Below are 19,053 nucleotides of genomic sequence, written 5' to 3'. Positions count from 1 at the left end.
GGGAGGGTGGGTACCGAGCCCTGGGAACGGTTGGGGGGCACAGGGACTGAGTCCAGGGGACAATGCCAGTCAGAGCCCAGGCACAGGGACCCAAGGACTGAGTGTGAGAGTACGGTGCCTACCTGTCACATTGTAATTGACCTCCCCAGCGTAATGCAAGAGTCTGAACTCCTCCCTCACCAGCGTCTTGCGGGTTTTCTGATCTGCCAACTTGTGTCTAACAACAAAGGGAACTATTATCAGCCAAAACGACAGACAAAGAAAGAAAGAGGAGAGATATGGAGGAAAAAAATGAAAGTGAGAATGGGGGAAGATTCGGCAGGTTAGGTTAGACTCGAAAGGTTAAGATAGACTCGACAGGTTAGGTTAGACTCGACAGGTTAGGTTAGACTCGACAGGTTAGGATAGACTCGACAGAACGAACAAGAGTAAAAAGAAAGGAAGAGAGAAGAGGAGATGCAAAGGGAGAAGAGGAAATGCAAAAAAATGTGGAAAGGAAGGAATTGATTTATTTTCCAAACAGATTAATAAAATGTACAGGTCTCTGATTGCAAGCATGACAATTGGCCATTCAGGAAATTCATCTGTAAATCTCTAAACCCCTCTTCCCTGGACTGGGTGATACTTATCCAGTGTTTCATTCTCAATAATATTTTGAATTATTCACTTTTCCAATCCTATAAGATGAATAGATTAATCCTTTCAGCCCCCATGCATATCTCTTTCTTCAGTCACTTGTCTATCCAAACAGATTATGCCTCAGTTCTGATTCACACTGATGCTGGAGACAGAGATGAGGCAGTGTCAGTGAAATGGGAAATGCAAAATCAGCAAGCCAGTGTTCCCAAGGTTAGCAGAACTACTGAGCGAGGATTGCTGTTGCTGTCAAAGTGACTTTGAACATTATCTCCAAACCCCATTGGATTTGATCCCAAGCATTCCACAAAATGAACGAAGCTTCCATCATTCACTAGCTAGACCAATATTTAATGCTCATTCTTAATAGCTCTAAGGGCAGTTAAGAGTCGACCACATTGCTGTGGGTTTGGGGTCATATGCAGACCAGACTGGGTAAGGATGGCAGATTTTCTTCCCTAAGGGACATTAGTGGAACAGATGGATTTTTCCAACAATTGTTAGATGGTTAGTTCCAGATTTGTATTGAATTCAAATTCCACCAACTTCTCTGGTTGGATTCAAATCCAGGTGCCCAGAACATTAACCTGGGCTTTGGGATTGCTAATGCAGTGACCTTACCACATCTAGTCCTAGGACAACGACTGAGCAGAAAGAGGGGCAGGGGGTAATCAAAGTGATGATGCATTGAATGGGAAGTGTTGGAGTGCAGGTAGAATGGAGTCTACTCACGTTACAAAATGAGGGTGTTTCCCAACGGTCTCTTCCAGCTTCTCCAGGAAGGTTAGATCTGTCGCATCTCCAGGACGCAAACATTCTTCATCCTAGAACAAAGATCACAGAGGACATCAGCAACAAAGCAAGACTCCACAACAATATATAGGAACAGTAATGGGGGTGGAGGCGTGGAGTGTGCAGGAATTCAGACAAAAATGGCACTTTTCTGTTATTCTGTGTGAATACTTTTGTCCGAAGTCACACGACACAAGGTTATAGTCCAACAGCTTTATTTGAAATGACAAGCTTTCAGAGTGCCTCTCCTTTGCCAGGTGAAGTGAAAAATCCCGTCACACAGAGTTGGTCACCCATGGTGCGATAGCACACAGCGATAGAAGTGGTTATGTCAAGACCAAAAACTCAACTTAAAACTATAAACCAAACATTCAATATCCTCACCAGGATGGAGATGATTCCCTTGTGCTTCTCTTCGACCAAGTCACAGATGATTTTGTTGTTAAAATACTGAACAGGCTCCCACTGGAAACACAGGAAAAGAAAGGAGCCAGGCAGTCAGGACAGGAAACACACCTTCCCATGAAATCACAAACTAACAAAAACAAAGCCCAAAATGCTTAAAATCCACAAGTTCTTAATATCCAAACTTATTGATGAGAAACTTGCCCATTGTTAAATGTCCACCCACTAGTTTGGAGCTCTCCACATCAGTGGAAACTATTTCTCTCCATCTGTCCTACTGAATCCCTTTAATCTTCTAATTGTCTATGGACAGAGGATGCCACCCAGTGTATGCAGCCTGCCTCAAAGTTAACCCTCACCCCTGCACCTGCTGTTACCGATTGGCCCAGTTAACTCTGCTGTTACTGTACCGCGATTCCTTCTGCCTCATATTCCTCCTGTTCCGACTTCAGAGTCAGTTCGATGAATAATTGCTGTAGCTTCTCATTGCAGTAGTTGATGCAGAACTGCTCGAAACTGCAGAGAGAACAAGTTCAGTGAGTGAGAGGATTCGGACTAGTGTAACTTTCAATTAAACCATTCCATTTCACCCAACATCCCAACTCTGCCCAAAACTCTTCCTCTAGAGAGGGATTGGAGTCACTTTAAAAAGATTGACAGATTCCCTTCACTAAAGGGGAAAAGATCCTCCATTCCCAACTGGATTACTCAGTAACTCCTGAGTAATGTTTGGGAATTCTAATTGCTCAGGATCTGTGTGGTCCACCACTGACAGAGAAAGATTCCGTTATCACGGGAGGAAACAGATGGAGTCCAATTTGATGAAAATCTGGAACTGAAAGTCTAATAATGACCGTGAAACCCACTGTCAATTGTTGGAAAAGCCCACCCCTGGTTCACAAATGTCCATTTGGGAAAGGGACTACCACACTTACCCAGTCTGATGGCAGACCCACTGCTCTCTGAATTGGCAATGCCAGTCACTCAGTTGTTTCAATGACTACAAAGAAATGAAATCAGATGAACCACCTGGCATCTGCTTTGGCACCAGAAACAACTTTGGCAAAGTCCTCCTTACTAACTCTTGGGGGCTGGTGCCAACATTGAAAGAACGGTCTTACAGACCAGTCACAGCCTGCCATTGTCATATCTCAGAATCCTACCTTACAATGCTCCAGACCCCACCATCACCATCCCTGGATATGTCCTGTCCCACCAGCTCAGGGCATGGCCCAGTGGGATACAGTTAAAGGGAAGCAGAAGTGAGGACTGCAGATGCTGGAACTCAGAGTCTAGATTAGAGAGTGTTGCTGGTCAGGCAGCAACAGGTCAGGCAGCATCCGAGGAGCAAGAAAAATCGACATTTCGGGCAAAAGCCCTTCAGAGCTGCCCTGGGAGCCCCCACCATTGATTCCAGACCCCATAAAGTCTCGTAGCTTCAGGTTAAACACGGGCAAGGACACTTCCGGCTGATGACTTGGTATCATCAGTAATCCTGAATCGGTATTCCTCCATGTTGGACAACATTTACAGGAAACACTGAGGGAAGCAAGAGCACTCTGGGTGAGGGATTTCAATGTCCCCCATCAAGAGTGGCTGGTCAGACTGGTCAGGTGCTGACAGAGCTGCTAGACCAGGTCTGTGGCCGGTGGGGAGGAAATTAACAAGAGTGAAAAAAACATACCCTTTTTAAATTCATTTTGTGTGACATGGCCATCTCTGGCTGGGCCCAGCATTTACTGCCCGTCCCTAGTTGCCCCTTGAGAAGGTGGGGGTGAGCTGCCTTCTTGAACCGCTGCAGCCCATGTGCACCCACAATGCCTGAGGGAGGGAATTCCAGCATTCGGACCCAGGGACAGTAAAGGAACGATGATATATTTCCAAGTCAGGATGGTGAGGTGCTCGGAGGGGGACTTGCAGGGGGTGGTGTTCCCATGTGTCTGCTGCCCTTGTCCTTATAAATAGAAGGGGTCATGTGTTTGTAAGGTGCTGTCTGAGGATCTTTGGTGATTTTCTGCAGGGCATCTTATGGATAGTACGTACTATTGTTACTGAGCGTCGGTGGGGGAGGGAGTGGGTGTTTGTGGATGTGGTGCCAATCAAGCGGCTGCTTTGTCCTGGATGGTGTTGAGCTTTTTGAGTGTTGTTGGAGCTGCCCCCATCCAGGGCAAGTGGGGGGTATTCCATCACACTCCTGACTTGTGCCTTGTAGATGGTGGGACAGGCTTTGGGGAGTCAGGAGGGGAGTTACTCGCTTCAGTATTCCCAGCCTCTGGCCTGCTCTTGTAGTCACTGCGTTTATGTGATGAGTCCAGTTGAGTTTCTGATCAATGATAACTTCCAGGATGTTGATATTGGAGGATTCAGTGATAGTAACAACATTGAATGCCAAGGGATGGTGGTTATGTGATCTCTTGTTGGTGATGGTAATTGCCTGGCATTTGTGTGGCATGAATATTACTTGCCACTTGTCAGCCCATGGAGAAAGTGAGGGCTGCAGATGCTGGAGATCAGAGCTAAAAACTGTGTTGCTGGAAAAGCGCAGCAGGTCAGGCAGCATCCAAGGAACAGGAGAATCGACATTTCGGGCATAAGCCCTTCTTCAGGAATCTTCAGGAGCCCATGTCTGGATACTGTCCAGGTCTTGTTACATTTGAACATGGCCTGCTTCAGTATCTGAGGAGTCACGAATGGTGCTGAACATGGTGCAATCATCAGCGAACATCCCCACTTCTGACCTTATGATGGAGGGAAGGTCATTGATGAAGATGGTTGGGCCTAGGACACTTCTCTGAGGAACTCCTGCCGAGATGTCCTGACCATTGGAGAGTTTGCCCCCTAATACCCGTTGATTCCAGTTTTGTCAGGGCTCCGTGATGCCACACTCGGTTGAATGCAGCCTTGGTGTCAAGGGCTGTCCCTCTCCCCTCCCCTTTGGAATTTAGCTCTTTTGTCCAGGTTTGACCCAAGGCTGTATAAGGTCAGGAGCTGAGTGACCCTGGGGGGAACCCAAACTGGGCAGGTCACCGAGCAGGTTATTGCTGAGCAGGTGCTGTTGATGACCCCTTCCATCACTTTCCTGATGATCGAGAGCAGACTGATGGGACAGGAATTGGTTAGGTTAGATTTGTCCTCCTTTCTGCGTACAGGACATATCTGGGCAATTTTCCACATTGTCGGGTAGATGCCAATGTTGTAACTGGACTGGAACAGCTTGGCTCGGGCAGCGGCAAGTTCTGGAGCACAAGTCTACAATATTATTGCCAGAATGTTGTCAGGGCCCATAGCATTCGCATCATCCAGTGTCTCCAACCTTTTCGACACTGGCATCCGCCCGACAACGTAAAAAAATTACCTAAGTACGTCCTTGACATCAAGGCTGCATTCAACCGAGTTGGCATCAAGGAGCCCTGTTTATTGTCTGGTGTTGCTGTTGTGTGCGGGGAGTGGGCGGAATCTGAGAGGTCAGGGGTATTGGTGTCTGTTGCTGGTCACTGAGTATATCCAATCAGGGCCTTGATGTCGCAGTCACAGCTATCCCTGACAGGGAGCTCCAGCTAGCCCAATGAGCTGCTCGTTGTAGCTACCCCCTCCATTGAAAAACCCAGCCATGTGGAACAAATGTGACTGAGCCAATGAGATCATGTTTGATTGTGAAGTGATGACGTATTTGGGAGCTGTACCATTGATGGACAGTGGCATGTGTGACAGCAGTCTCCCAGATCATCACAATACATGCAAATGGAAAAGGTGACAGCTGCTGGGCTTCCCTTCTTCATATCTCCAAAGTGTTTGTTTTTCACAACCTTCCAACAACTCTCGTCCAGAGGAGACGGGCCTCGCACAGCCTGGCCCAGAGGAGACGGGCCTCGCACAGCCTGGCCCAGAGGAGACGGGCCTCGCACAGCCTGGTCCGGATATGGTCCAGGAATACAGAGTGGAAACTTCGTTACCTCCTCCCAGAGGTCAATCTCAGAGCATTGGCCATTCAGCCCATTAAGATTCCCCTGTCCATCAACACCACTTGGCCACATTTGTGCCATTGCCCTCTATATTCTTACCAACTTACCAATTTAAAATTTTCAATTGAGCCCCAAAATCCACATCATGTTTGGGGAAAGAATTCCAGATATTCCTTATTGTCGTGTGAAGAATCACTTCCTGATGTCATTGCTAATTGACCAACTCCAATCCTGCCCCTTTGCTCACGATCCCTTTCCTCTTCCCCCACCTTCTCACCCCCAAAAATAATAACTCTCAATCTACCGTACTGAATTGCCCTAACCACACCTGCCAGCTCAGCCCATAAACTCTTCCAAATGTAAGGCATTCGCAGCCCAGTCTATCTAACCTGTCCGCAGAAGTAAACATGTTTTAGCCCCAGCAACATTCAGGCAAATTCTGGTGATGCCTCTTCAAGGCTAATATGCTGTTCCCGATGTATGGTGCTTGGAATTGAAACCAATTACTCCACAGGGATTCTTACCACAACAATCTTAAAAAAGAAAGTTACCTGTTGTGTTGGAACACCTCAAATCCGTAAATATCTAGTAACCCGATGACATTGGGTCTATTGCGAGCAGAATATGTGGAATCCTACAAAACAGAGGGTTCAAAAATTAATATCCTACATACTGAATAACGGCAAACTCAATCACACAGAAATCCAACCGAACACTCGTAGAATTCAGCAAACAGTTTGGTGACTCGATATTCCTGGAACTTGCATGACCTCTTACTTCAAACAATCCCACCTCAACTGCTGCCATTAGTTCCCAAACTAATCCTGGTGATTCTCACCTTCCCCTGTTAACTGGAAGAGAGGAAAGGAAGAATAATGGAATTTTTACTGTCGAGAAAGTAGAAGTTTATAAAACTACCCTTTATCTGTTGAGTTTTGTTCAGTTTTCACTTCAAATTCCATTACCTGTGTTCAAAGAGAATGAAAAACAAGTAATTTCTTTCTGAGGAATGGTCACTGGACCTGAAACCTTAACTCTGCTTTCTCTCCACAGATGCTGCCAGACCTGCTGTGTTTTTCCAGCAATTGCTGATTTTGTTTTAGTTTATTTTTACTGCCATTTCTTTCCCATTCACAGGATGTGTGTCTCTGACTGGCCCAGCATTTATTGCCCATCCCTAAATGCCCAGAGAGCAGTTAAGTGTCATCCACATTGCTCTGGGTCTGGAGTCACACGGAGGCCAGACCAGGTAAGGAGGGCAGCTTCCTTCCCTAAAGGGCATTAGTGAACCAGATGGACTTTTCCTGACTATCGATAATGGATTCATGGTCATCGTTATTACGGATATTTATTGAATTCCAATTCCACCATTTGCCATGGCACGATTGGAACCTGGGTCTCTGTATTAGCAGTTCACTAATAATACCATTAGCCATCACCTCCCCATATTTCTTCATTCCCAGGATACATTCATTTCAGAGTTTGAACTGACCCTGGGTTTGTTGAGAGTTGACCAGGTTGTAATGGGGTCTGGAGTCCCAGAGCCCAAGTTGGGTTCAGATAGCCAGATAACCTTCCCAGATCAGCTGGGAACTTATAACAATCCATCACCCAACAAGTCATTTACCTCCAGAATGGAGGCTCTCAAACCGCCTCCAGTCACATCCAAACCCTCCTCCTTGTGATCAGAGACAGTGTCAACCATTACTCACAGCTGCTTGGCGGCAGCAAAGCTTTACAGCTAAACAACTCTGGAATTTGGGGATGTTAACCCAGGTGCCCAGCTTTAACCCAGTGTGTCAGTGAGTTATGGTTAGTCAAAGTCAGCCCTCTCACCATACTGCTCTGCACAGGACTGACAGGAATACAACCAGACCTAGACAGACGAGACACCTCTGACTCCCACTGTCTAAAACCCAAATTTCACTCCAACATTACCCTGTGAGCTAGAGACTTGTTGATCTTCAGGACTAGCCAGGAGAAGGTGCGGCCATAGATGGCTTTGGCAAGAGCATCACGTGCGTAGGCGGCTTGCTCAACATTCAAGGGACTGATGAGCTACGAGAGAAACAACAATCAGAATATTCACACAAGCAGCAAGAGATCACTTGTTCTTTGAACCTGTTTGATCACCTTATTAGGTCACAGCTAACACTGATCCCAATTCCACTCCGTCCACTGGGTTATGTACCCCTCAATCTTACAACAATCCAACCATCCCAGTTTTAAATTTACGATTCACCTCCAACTTTTTCTCTGGGAGTGGGACAGAGTTCCAGATCTCCCCTCCCCATGAAAACATTCTTCCCATCATCATCAGGAATGCTCTCGATGTCCCACCATCCTGGAATCTCCCCCAACAGAGAAACTGGGAGAGACAGAAGACAGAGCGACGGAGAACGGGAGAGAGAGAGAGAGAGAAAACGAGAGGGGGGGGGGGGAGAAGAGAGAGAGAGAGAGAAAAACCCACATTGCTAAGTGAAACAGCAGTGAATCTGTGCAGTTACTGCCTTTGCTGTTTGAATTCATGTATCGCTGGACATAGGAGTGGGTCTGGGAAAATTAACAAACAGTGAACAGGAGGAACCTGTTTAGCGGAAGGTTATAGCACCGAAACAGATAAGTGAATAGATTTAAGTGTGGTCTTGCTGTGAGTCTGTAGTAGTGAGTAGAGTGGGTTTTTTCTTGATTATATGTTTTATTGAGATATGTCTCTTGATTAAACTTAAAAATATAAGTCATAAGTATTAAGTTAGCCTGGAGCAGTGTTTGTAGAGGAATAAGACAGTACTATTTTCTGGGTCCGTAGATTGAAAGAAGCAAAAATGGCCCTTAGTAAAGTGATATGCTCTTCTTTTCAGATGTGGGAACTTATGGAGAGTTTACGTGTTACTGAGCATTATATCTGCAATAAATGCCGTTAGTTGTGAATCCTATCAGATCGAATGGATTGGTTGGAGTGACAGTCAGAGGCAATGGGGAATTTACAAGAGCAAGGGGGTGTGATGGATAGCAGTTATAGGAAGGGAGAAAAGTCACAGATACAGTCAGGTAGATGGGTTACCACCAGGACAGGTAGGAGGGGTAGGCAGGTAGTGCAGGAGTCTTCTGTGGCTATCCCCATTTCAAACAAGTACGCTGTTTTGGAAAATGCAGGGTGTGATGGATTCTCAGGGGAATGGAGCACGAACAGCCAAGTTTCTGATATTGAGACTGGCTCTAATGCAATGAGGGATATGTTGGGTGCCAAGAGATAGATTGTTTAAATTAGATTAGACTAGATTCAATACAGTATGGAAACAGGCCCTTCGGCCCAACTAGTCCACACCGCCCCTCCAAAGAGTAACCTACCTAGACCCGAGAACGAGGGGAGGGAGAGAACGAGGGGAGGGAGAGAACGAGGGGAGGGAGAGAACGAGGGGAGGGAGAGAACGAGGGGAGGGAGAGAACGAGGGGAGGGAGAGAACGAGGGGAGGGAGAGAACGAGGGGAGGGAGAGAACGAGGGGAGGGAGAGAACGAGGGGAGGGAGAGAACGAGGGGAGGGAGAGAACGAGGGGAGGGAGAGAACGAGGGGAGGGAGAGAACGAGGGGAGGGAGAGAACGAGGGGAGGGAGAGAACGAGGGGAGGGAGAGAACGAGGGGAGGGAGAGAACGAGGGGAGGGAGAGAACGAGGGGAGGGAGAGAACGAGGGGAGGGAGAGAACGAGGGGAGGGAGAGAACGAGGGGAGGGAGAGAACGAGGGGAGGGAGAGAACGAGGGGAGGGAGAGAACGAGGGGAGGGAGAGAACGAGGGGAGGGAGAGAACGAGGGGAGGGAGAGAACGAGGGGAGGGAGAGAACGAGGGGAGGGAGAGAACGAGGGGAGGGAGAGAACGAGGGGAGGGAGAGAACGAGGGGAGGGAGAGAACGAGGGGAGGGAGAGAACGAGGGGAGGGAGAGAACGAGGGGAGGGAGAGAACGAGGGGAGGGAGAGAACGAGGGGAGGGAGAGAACGAGGGGAGGGAGAGAACGAGGGGAGGGAGAGAACGAGGGGAGGGAGAGAACGAGGGGAGGGAGAGAACGAGGGGAGGGAGAGAACGAGGGGAGGGAGAGAACGAGGGGAGGGAGAGAACGAGGGGAGGGAGAGAACGAGGGGAGGGAGAGAACGAGGGGAGGGAGAGAACGAGGGGAGGGAGAGAACGAGGGGAGGGAGAGAACGAGGGGAGGGAGAGAACGAGGGGAGGGAGAGAACGAGGGGAGGGAGAGAACGAGGGGAGGGAGAGAACGAGGGGAGGGAGAGAACGAGGGGAGGGAGAGAACGAGGGGAGGGAGAGAACGAGGGGAGGGAGAGAACGAGGGGAGGGAGAGAACGAGGGGAGGGAGAGAACGAGGGGAGGGAGAGAACGAGGGGAGGGAGAGAACGAGGGGAGGGAGAGAACGAGGGGAGGGAGAGAACGAGGGGAGGGAGAGAACGAGGGGAGGGAGAGAACGAGGGGAGGGAGAGAACGAGGGGAGGGAGAGAACGAGGGGAGGGAGAGAACGAGGGGAGGGAGAGAACGAGGGGAGGGAGAGAACGAGGGGAGGGAGAGAACGAGGGGAGGGAGAGAACGAGGGGAGGGAGAGAACGAGGGGAGGGAGAGAACGAGGGGAGGGAGAGAACGAGGGGAGGGAGAGAACGAGGGGAGGGAGAGAACGAGGGGAGGGAGAGAACGAGGGGAGGGAGAGAACGAGGGGAGGGAGAGAACGAGGGGAGGGAGAGAACGAGGGGAGGGAGAGAACGAGGGGAGGGAGAGAACGAGGGGAGGGAGAGAACGAGGGGAGGGAGAGAACGAGGGGAGGGAGAGAACGAGGGGAGGGAGAGAACGAGGGGAGGGAGAGAACGAGGGGAGGGAGAGAACGAGGGGAGGGAGAGAACGAGGGGAGGGAGAGAACGAGGGGAGGGAGAGAACGAGGGGAGGGAGAGAACGAGGGGAGGGAGAGAACGAGGGGAGGGAGAGAACGAGGGGAGGGAGAGAACGAGGGGAGGGAGAGAACGAGGGGAGGGAGAGAACGAGGGGAGGGAGAGAACGAGGGGAGGGAGAGAACGAGGGGAGGGAGAGAACGAGGGGAGGGAGAGAACGAGGGGAGGGAGAGAACGAGGGGAGGGAGAGAACGAGGGGAGGGAGAGAACGAGGGGAGGGAGAGAACGAGGGGAGGGAGAGAACGAGGGGAGGGAGAGAACGAGGGGAGGGAGAGAACGAGGGGAGGGAGAGAACGAGGGGAGGGAGAGAACGAGGGGAGGGAGAGAACGAGGGGAGGGAGAGAACGAGGGGAGGGAGAGAACGAGGGGAGGGAGAGAACGAGGGGAGGGAGAGAACGAGGGGAGGGAGAGAACGAGGGGAGGGAGAGAACGAGGGGAGGGAGAGAACGAGGGGAGGGAGAGAACGAGGGGAGGGAGAGAACGAGGGGAGGGAGAGAACGAGGGGAGGGAGAGAACGAGGGGAGGGAGAGAACGAGGGGAGGGAGAGAACGAGGGGAGGGAGAGAACGAGGGGAGGGAGAGAACGAGGGGAGGGAGAGAACGAGGGGAGGGAGAGAACGAGGGGAGGGAGAGAACGAGGGGAGGGAGAGAACGAGGGGAGGGAGAGAACGAGGGGAGGGAGAGAACGAGGGGAGGGAGAGAACGAGGGGAGGGAGAGAACGAGGGGAGGGAGAGAACGAGGGGAGGGAGAGAACGAGGGGAGGGAGAGAACGAGGGGAGGGAGAGAACGAGGGGAGGGAGAGAACGAGGGGAGGGAGAGAACGAGGGGAGGGAGAGAACGAGGGGAGGGAGACCGCGCGAGGGTAGTTTGAGGACCAACATGTCCCAAGCTGGAAGCATTTTGTCAGCACAGGGTATAACTGACCCGGGAGAGGAGTTTGATCTGGTTTTCTCCGGTAATGACTGCATTTCCATCATCATCTGAGGAACACTGTAAATTGCCCAAGTGCAGAACACTGGCCACAATACTCAGCAGCTCCTGTTGAATAGGGCAGAGGCAAACAGAGTGGGTTCAGTGAAGGTTCAGCAAACCCCCCTTCCCTCCATCCCTGTCCTGCCCTCTCCCCCAACTCACTGCCTACTCTCCCCCCTTCTACCTGCCCTCCAGCCTCCCCTTGCTCCATGCCCTCTGTCCCTCACTGCTTGTGCCAGTCTCTGGGCTGCTGACTGTGTACAGGGGTGAGTCAGTGACAGTGGGACCTGTAGCAGAGCAGCAGCAACACTAACTGCTTCGTGACCCACTGTAACTTCAGGCCAGAATGCCTCCCCAACAATCCTAGTTAAATATCTACACAGGAACCACAAATGAGCATCTCTCAAACCTCACTAACCTGGGAAGGGAAACTTTCACAGGATTAAAACATACCCTCAGTCTCGGTCTGTGTAGAACTCAGTTTGGGCTCTTTGTCGACAGACCCCTGGGGAGCTCCTGTTGGACTGTAGTTTCCTCACCAAGCCTGTGCCTTTGTAGTGAGGGAATTGGGAGAGGAATGGGAGTAAGGGAATAGAGTTACTCTCGCCCCCTCCCACAGACAAACCCAATGACCTGAGGGAGCTCTTGCAAACAGATTTCAATTTCTCTGCTCGCAGGTTTTCGAGGGACCTATTGGGGGGGTGACAGTCATCAAACAGGGCTCAAATCAAGCAATTCACTTCTTTGTAATGCCCACACGACGCAGTTGGTCCAAAGGCGAGTGTCTGTGCTAGGGGTGGGGGCAATTCAATTCAAATAGAGGTCGATAACACTGGGAAGGGTTTTGAAGGGAATGGATATGAAGAGAGGGCTTCCTCATGTTAAATGGACATCAATAGGACATAGTCACCAAGAAGTCAACTCGGGATCGCAAGCAACTTTTACAAAGAGAGCAGGGAGAATGTAGCACTCAGACCACAGAGCGTGGCTAAAGTGAGAAAAGATGGGAGGAGACTGAAGTTCTGCATGGATACCAACATGGGCTCTTTCTGTGCTGTGTATCATGTCTAATTCTCAGGGTTTCTCGTCCAGCACCAGCGGGAGTATACATGGTAGAAGCCCAAGTTACTGTGCCAGAATTTAAACCCAAGACTGGGATCAAACACTAACCTAAACACTGTCCACTCCAGACCAGTGCCTGAGCTCAGGGAGAGATCCCAGCCACAGCCCTACAACCCACCTCGATATCTGTGCTGCTGAAATCGATGACGGTCAGTGCTTTGTACACAGTTTTCCAATCGTGCCTATCATTGATGGAACTGACCTTCGCACAATGACCCTGAAAGACAGAACCAACACATTGTCAGCAAAAGGATGACTGTCACACACACAATACCTGCTCCTTCCAACCACTGACTGGCTGAAAACACCCTCCAATGGATCCTACAGTGAGGTATAGCTGAAACTGGCTCCATACAGCGTGTCTGACATCCATGAGGAAGAATTTCTGGTGGGGAAATTTGCTGTGACTTTTCACCACCCCACCCAAACATTCACTCTTCTTTTCCCACTGACTATCTCCTCCCTGGTGCTGGGCCGGAGATCAGATAGCAACAGATGCATGACTTTCCACAACCTTAATTGACTGACAGTCAGACTGACCACACAGCGTACACACAAGACTGCGCTGTAACAGGAAGTGTCCTCTACAATCATCCATTGTTTATACCAGGAGAGCAGCAACACACAGTTCAGGTTGTGGTCCATTCCCTCACTAACTGAGGAAGGTGCTCAGGTCAGTATTTCCCTAGGACAGTGCTGTATCGGGCTGGACCGTGGGCCCCACTCCCTCCCTCCTTACTTTGACTAGGTACTGGTAACTCTGGGCATTACGTTCCAGCCCGAGTCTCCTCAGTAGATCCTCATCACCTCCATCGATCAGTTGGTAAAAAATATGAAAGTTCCTCTCGCCGTGACTCTGGTGAATGACTCGGGATTTCTCCAGCAGGTAGTTGAGGATGTGACCACCCACTGGTGCCCCCTATAAAACACAAATACACCAAGTTACCAACAGGTCCAGCAAGTCACTCCATTTGTAGCTGCGTCCAGGGGAAAGATGGCTGCACTGGACTGAATGACGGAGGATATGCTGCAAAAATAAATCAGAAGATGTGGAAATTTTGAGGAGTAAGTCCCCATCTCACAGAAAGCTCAACTCCACCGACTGTGCTGCTCAGTGAGTCCAGAACATACACAGCCTGGGATTGGAGGGTTGGCAGCTCTGGAATATTGGTCTGACTTACCCGAAAATCAAACTGGATGTCCATATACTTGCCAAAGCGGCTGGAATTGTCATTGCGGAGGGTTTTTGCATTTCCAAAAGCCTGAAAGATAGAAAACAAAGAAATCTGAGGCCTGTAGGACAGTAGACCCTCACTCACAATTCTTTCAGGAAAGCAGCAAACAAATCTATGAAAACTAACAAGGTACAATCAGGGCCTTCAGACAATGCCAACCATTCTCATCTTTGGATTCAAAACTACTTTCAAACCCAACAATAAGGGATGCAGATGGTGGAAATCTCAAAAATCTCAGTGGCTCAGGCAGCTTCCATGGAGACAGAAACAGAGTTAATGCCTCAGCTCAATGACCTTTGATTCTCCCTCACAACCCCTCGTTCTGACTAAAGGTCAGTGACCAAAATGTTCACCCCAGGATCAGATCTATTCCCTGGCAGCACAGTGACCGAATACCTTTCACTGTCTCACACTGTGACGTGCTGACTCAGTATCAGAGCTCTCTCTCCCCCTCTCACACTCATTGAGATTCAGTGTTAGTCCACAGTGATCAGGTGCTGGCCTTATGGACCTTGACAGTGGCACAGTATCCAGAACCTTCCATCCACAGGCTGTGTGTAACAGTGCAGTGGATCCCAGGGGAGACTGCTTACCTCCAGCACTGGGTTCGACTGCAGCAGCCTGTCTCGCACTTCCTCCACCCTCACGCTGGCTGGACATGTCACTGCATAGTACTGAAGGATCTTCTTCGAAGCTTCTGTTTTCCCAGCTCCACTCTCGCCCGAGATCAGGATGCACTGGTCTTTCCGTTCTGACCTCATCGAGCGGTAGGAGTTGTCTGATACAGCGTAACTGCAAAGCACAAAGAAGGTGTTTGGTATGCTTTCCTTTATTGGTCAGAGCACCGAGTAGATATGTTGGGAGGTCATGTTGTCACTGTATAGGACGTTGGTTAGGCCACCTTTGGAATATTGTGTGCAATTCTGGTCTCCTTCCTATCGGAAAGATGTTGTGAAATTTCAAAGGGTTCAGAAAAGATTTACAAGGATGTTGCCAGGGTTGGAGGATCTGAGCTACAGGGAGAGGCTGAACAGGCTGGGACTGTTTTCCCTGGAGCGTTAGAGGTTGAGGGGTGACTTTATAGAGGTTTATAAAATCACGAGGGTATGGATATGATAAATAGGCAAAGTCTTTTCCCTGGGGTGTGGAAGTCCTGAACTAGAGTGGCATAGGCTTAGGGCGAGAGGGGAAAGATATAAAAGGGACCTAAGGAGCAACTTTTTCACACAGAGGGTGGTACGTGTATGGAATGAGCTGCCAGAGGAAGTGGTGGAGGCTGGTACAATTACGACATTTAAACGGCATCTGGATGGGTATCTGAATAGAAAGGGTTTAGAGGGATATGGGCCGGGTGCTGGCAAATAGGACTAGATTGGGTTGGGATATCTGGTTAGCATGGACGGGTTGGGCCAAAAGGTCTGTTGCCGTGCTGTACATCTATAAGACTCTGACCCAATCTGCCTTGCTTCCCCACATTCCTGATTGCTGCTCTGCAATGCTCCTTCAGTACCTGGGGCTGGACTGTCCAGCAGCAATAGTGAAGTCTCCAGCCAGCAAAAGGCTTTGTCTTTAGTCACTCATTTGTAAACTTTCAAGTTGGGATTCCCTGGCCAGGAACACTGGAGGGTTCATTTCACAGTAGATCCTTGGAGGAACCCAACAGGTGTGAAGGGGGACAGATCCTACAGCAGTCCACAAACTCAACATCAGCACTTTCCACTGCTAACCCAGTCAAATGTCTGAAGGTATTTCACAGCAGTGTTACTAGCAAGCTACAGACGGAGACACTGAGTAGCAACTCCCAGAGAGGTGGAGAGATTTAGGGAGGGAGTTCCAGAGTTTAGGGTCTTGGTAAGTGACAGCTCTGAAAGCTGGTGTGATTAGAATCAGGGAGGCATAAGAGGTTAGAACTGGAGTGGTACGGATATTTCAGAGGATTGGAGGGATGGAGGAGAGAGGGAGGGAAGAGGCAATGGAGGGGTTTGAAAACAACAATGTCTTTACAAGTGGCCAGATCAGGAGCCAATATTGGTCATTGGGCACAGGAGTGAAGGGTAAACAGGACTCAGTGCGAGTTTAGACAGGCCGCAGTGGCTTCAGGTGAGGTGACTGACAGTACAAGGTGTCAAACTGTCGCAACACCTTCCTGAAAGATCAACCTGGGATCTAACCAAGTTATTGCTGAGGATTTCAGCAACTGATCAGCTGAGACAGAGGAGGAGCCTGGTAATGTAATCCAGGACCCCAAAGCAGCCTCCGTCTATTTCACAATACAGTTCAAATCAAATTTGAATCAATATGAGGAATTATACAAAAGACAAGATTTCTGGCTACTGTTTATCAGATGACTGAATCGCCAGGAAATTAGCTCACAGAGTATCATCATCTTTTGTTGGAGCCTTCAATAGGACTTGGAACTTTCCCTGACTAACCCGTTCTGTAACTGAGCCAAATCCCTCTTCCCATTAATGAACAATAGTCTCACTGGAAAAATCTGGAATCTGTAGAACCCATCGAACACACAATGAACCATCGCCTCCAAGCAACTTTCCAAAATGGATAGAAATAACAAACTTGTTGGGGACCCTTGAGGATCAGAAAAATAACAGAGGCTAGAAAAGCAGAAAAATTCACACGAGGCCAACTACAGCAGGAAGGCAGAGGGGCTTGCTTCAAATCTGTCACTTTAAATTGGTGAAACAAAAAGTCACCGACTTGTGAATGGATGAAAATGAACAAAGACATGCATTTTCTTCGCACCTTCTACAACCTCAGGATGCACACTTTACAACAAACAAAGTACTTTTGAAAACAGTCACAATTTCGGGAAGTCCAGCAATCAATTGTGCACCACAGGCTCCCACAGACAGCAGTGAAAAATAAAACAATGGGCACATAACTCAGACAGCCTTTCTTCACCTGACTGGCATCACATCACAGTGTGTGGGATCTTGCTGTGTGCAGTTGGCAGATGCATTTTCAACATTACAAAAGCACCTACACCCCTGAATTACTTTACTGGCTGCAAGGTCCTTTGGGATACCCCGTGGTTTTGAAAGATGCCACAGCAATGCAAGACTTTTTCCCTTTAATATAACAATTTCATACCAGTTTGAACCAAGTTAAAGCTGTTAAAACTGCACTCTCATGGAGGGCTATGAGGTGAGAAAGAGGAACAGTCTGTCACTACAACCCAGAAGGCCCAGTCTACGGGATGTAAGATCCATCCCAGTCGTTTAGTTATGAAGGTGTTCAGCACACTTGCCTTCATTGGTCAGTCCTTTGAGTAGAGGAGCTGGGACGTCATGTTGAGGATGTACAGGACACTGGTGAGGCCTCTTCTGGAGAACTGTGTCCAGTTATAGTCATCCTGTTGTAGGAAGGATATTATGAAACTGGAGAGGGTACAGAAGAGGCTTACCAGGATGTTGGTGGGTATGGAGAGTTTGAGTTATAAAGAAAGGCTGGGACAACTTTCACTGGAGTGTTGGAGGTTGAGGAGTGACCTTATGGAAGTTTATAAAATAATGAGGGGTCTAGATAGAGTCAATAGCAGTTGTCTTTTCCTCAGGATGGGGAATTTCAAGACTAGGGGTTTATTTATAAGGTGAGAGGAAGAGAGATTTAAATAGGACATAAGAGGCAAATTCTTAAAACAAAGGGTGGTTCACATGTGGCATGAACTTCCTGAGGAAGGGTTGGGTGTGGGTACAATTACAATGTTTAAAAGACATTTAGATAAGGCCATGAATAGGAAACGTTCGGAGGGCTATGGGCCAGGAGCAGGCAGGCGGGACTGGTTTAGTTTGGGATTGTGTTCAGCAGGGACTGGTTGGGCTGAAGGGTCTGTTTCCATGCTGATCATTAACCCTTGCACCACACAAAAGGCAGCCTTCATACCTGTGGCACCTCTTTCAATAAAGCACTCCACAGCAACGAGCACCCGAGCTACAAATCTTCTCACAAACTTTGAACTCCTACTTTGTTCAACATCATTTTTCTCCATAATTTTGTGAATTATTTATCCTGAAAAACCTGTCCAAACCCCTTTCAAAATTACTGATGGGATCAACTTCCAGGAACATGGATCTTAATCGAATACTGCCTACATTAACAAGTTGACTGGAGTTACATGGGATAGATTTACACATTGGGTCCCTGTTGGTCAAGCTGATACCACCCTCACCCTACTGGATTCCCACCTCCCTGCCATAGCACACACCCTCCTCTACCATTCCAGTCCCACCAAAGCCCTTGCACTCTTAAACACCCGAAACTGCAAAGGGAAGCATTTGCTTGAATTGACTAAATATTTCAGCAGCTCTCCTTGCCGCTCACTTGTTTGACACCGTTCCACTTGGCTGCACTTACATGTGAGGTGAGACTTCGTAGAAATTGACTCCTCGGTATCTCGCCATGTGTTGTTTGGTGTAGATCTCCAGTTCCTTGTATGGGTTGACAGAGACCAGGACTGAACTAATGTATGTCTGTAACGAGACCAGCAGAGGGCAGAGTCAGCCCATTTATCAATATTTCAACAGCACCACAACAACAACTTGCAGTTAAATAGCATCCAGGACCACCTGGATTATCTGAACATCGATTATCCAAACAAAGTGCTCCCTACCGATGTTGTTTGGATAATCGAGGTTGCCAGTATCAGCATCTCCTTCAGGGTCACTGGATCAAAATCCAGGAATTGCCGCTCCAATGGCATTGAGAGTCTATCTACAGCACATGAACTGCAGTGGGTTAACACCAGCTCCTCAATAAATACTGGCACAGCCACCAACGCCCATGGTGCCAGGATTGAATCAAATACAGTCATGCATATTCAAACCCCAGGAAGGTGGGGAGGGGGCGGTGTTAACAGAGGGTGGTGGTGGTGAGGAGGGGTCGGGGAGAGGCTGATCAGGGTGGGGTGTCAGAGAGAGGGAGTCAGGGGATCAGGGCGGGGTGTTAGTGGGAGGGGGTCAGGGGATCAGGGCG

General features: G+C 49.1%; 1 protein-coding gene across 1 annotated transcript in view; it reads right to left on the bottom strand.

Annotated features, from left to right (window-relative positions):
- Positions 1-19,053, bottom strand: part of LOC122563885 (unconventional myosin-Ic-like) — a 50,700-nt gene that overhangs the window by 30,919 nt on the left and 728 nt on the right. Inside the window, exons 2-15 of the mRNA XM_043718092.1 lie at positions 18,436-18,551; positions 14,658-14,856; positions 14,011-14,091; positions 13,569-13,748; positions 12,948-13,046; positions 11,656-11,773; positions 9,097-9,112; positions 8,470-8,519; positions 7,734-7,855; positions 6,347-6,429; positions 2,244-2,349; positions 1,813-1,893; positions 1,369-1,460; positions 123-217 (exon numbers count right to left, since the gene is read on the bottom strand). Coding sequence (XP_043574027.1) covers positions 123-217; positions 1,369-1,460; positions 1,813-1,893; positions 2,244-2,349; positions 6,347-6,429; positions 7,734-7,855; positions 8,470-8,519; positions 9,097-9,112; positions 11,656-11,773; positions 12,948-13,046; positions 13,569-13,748; positions 14,011-14,091; positions 14,658-14,856; positions 18,436-18,551 — 1,438 coding nt within the window. The remainder of the gene's footprint in view (positions 1-122; positions 218-1,368; positions 1,461-1,812; positions 1,894-2,243; positions 2,350-6,346; positions 6,430-7,733; positions 7,856-8,469; positions 8,520-9,096; positions 9,113-11,655; positions 11,774-12,947; positions 13,047-13,568; positions 13,749-14,010; positions 14,092-14,657; positions 14,857-18,435; positions 18,552-19,053) is intronic.

The sequence above is a fragment of the Chiloscyllium plagiosum genome, chromosome 28 (genome assembly GCF_004010195.1).
Source record: "Chiloscyllium plagiosum isolate BGI_BamShark_2017 chromosome 28, ASM401019v2, whole genome shotgun sequence".
Classification (NCBI taxonomy): Eukaryota; Metazoa; Chordata; class Chondrichthyes; order Orectolobiformes; family Hemiscylliidae; genus Chiloscyllium; species Chiloscyllium plagiosum.
This window is presented reverse-complemented; position numbering and strand designations above follow the sequence as displayed.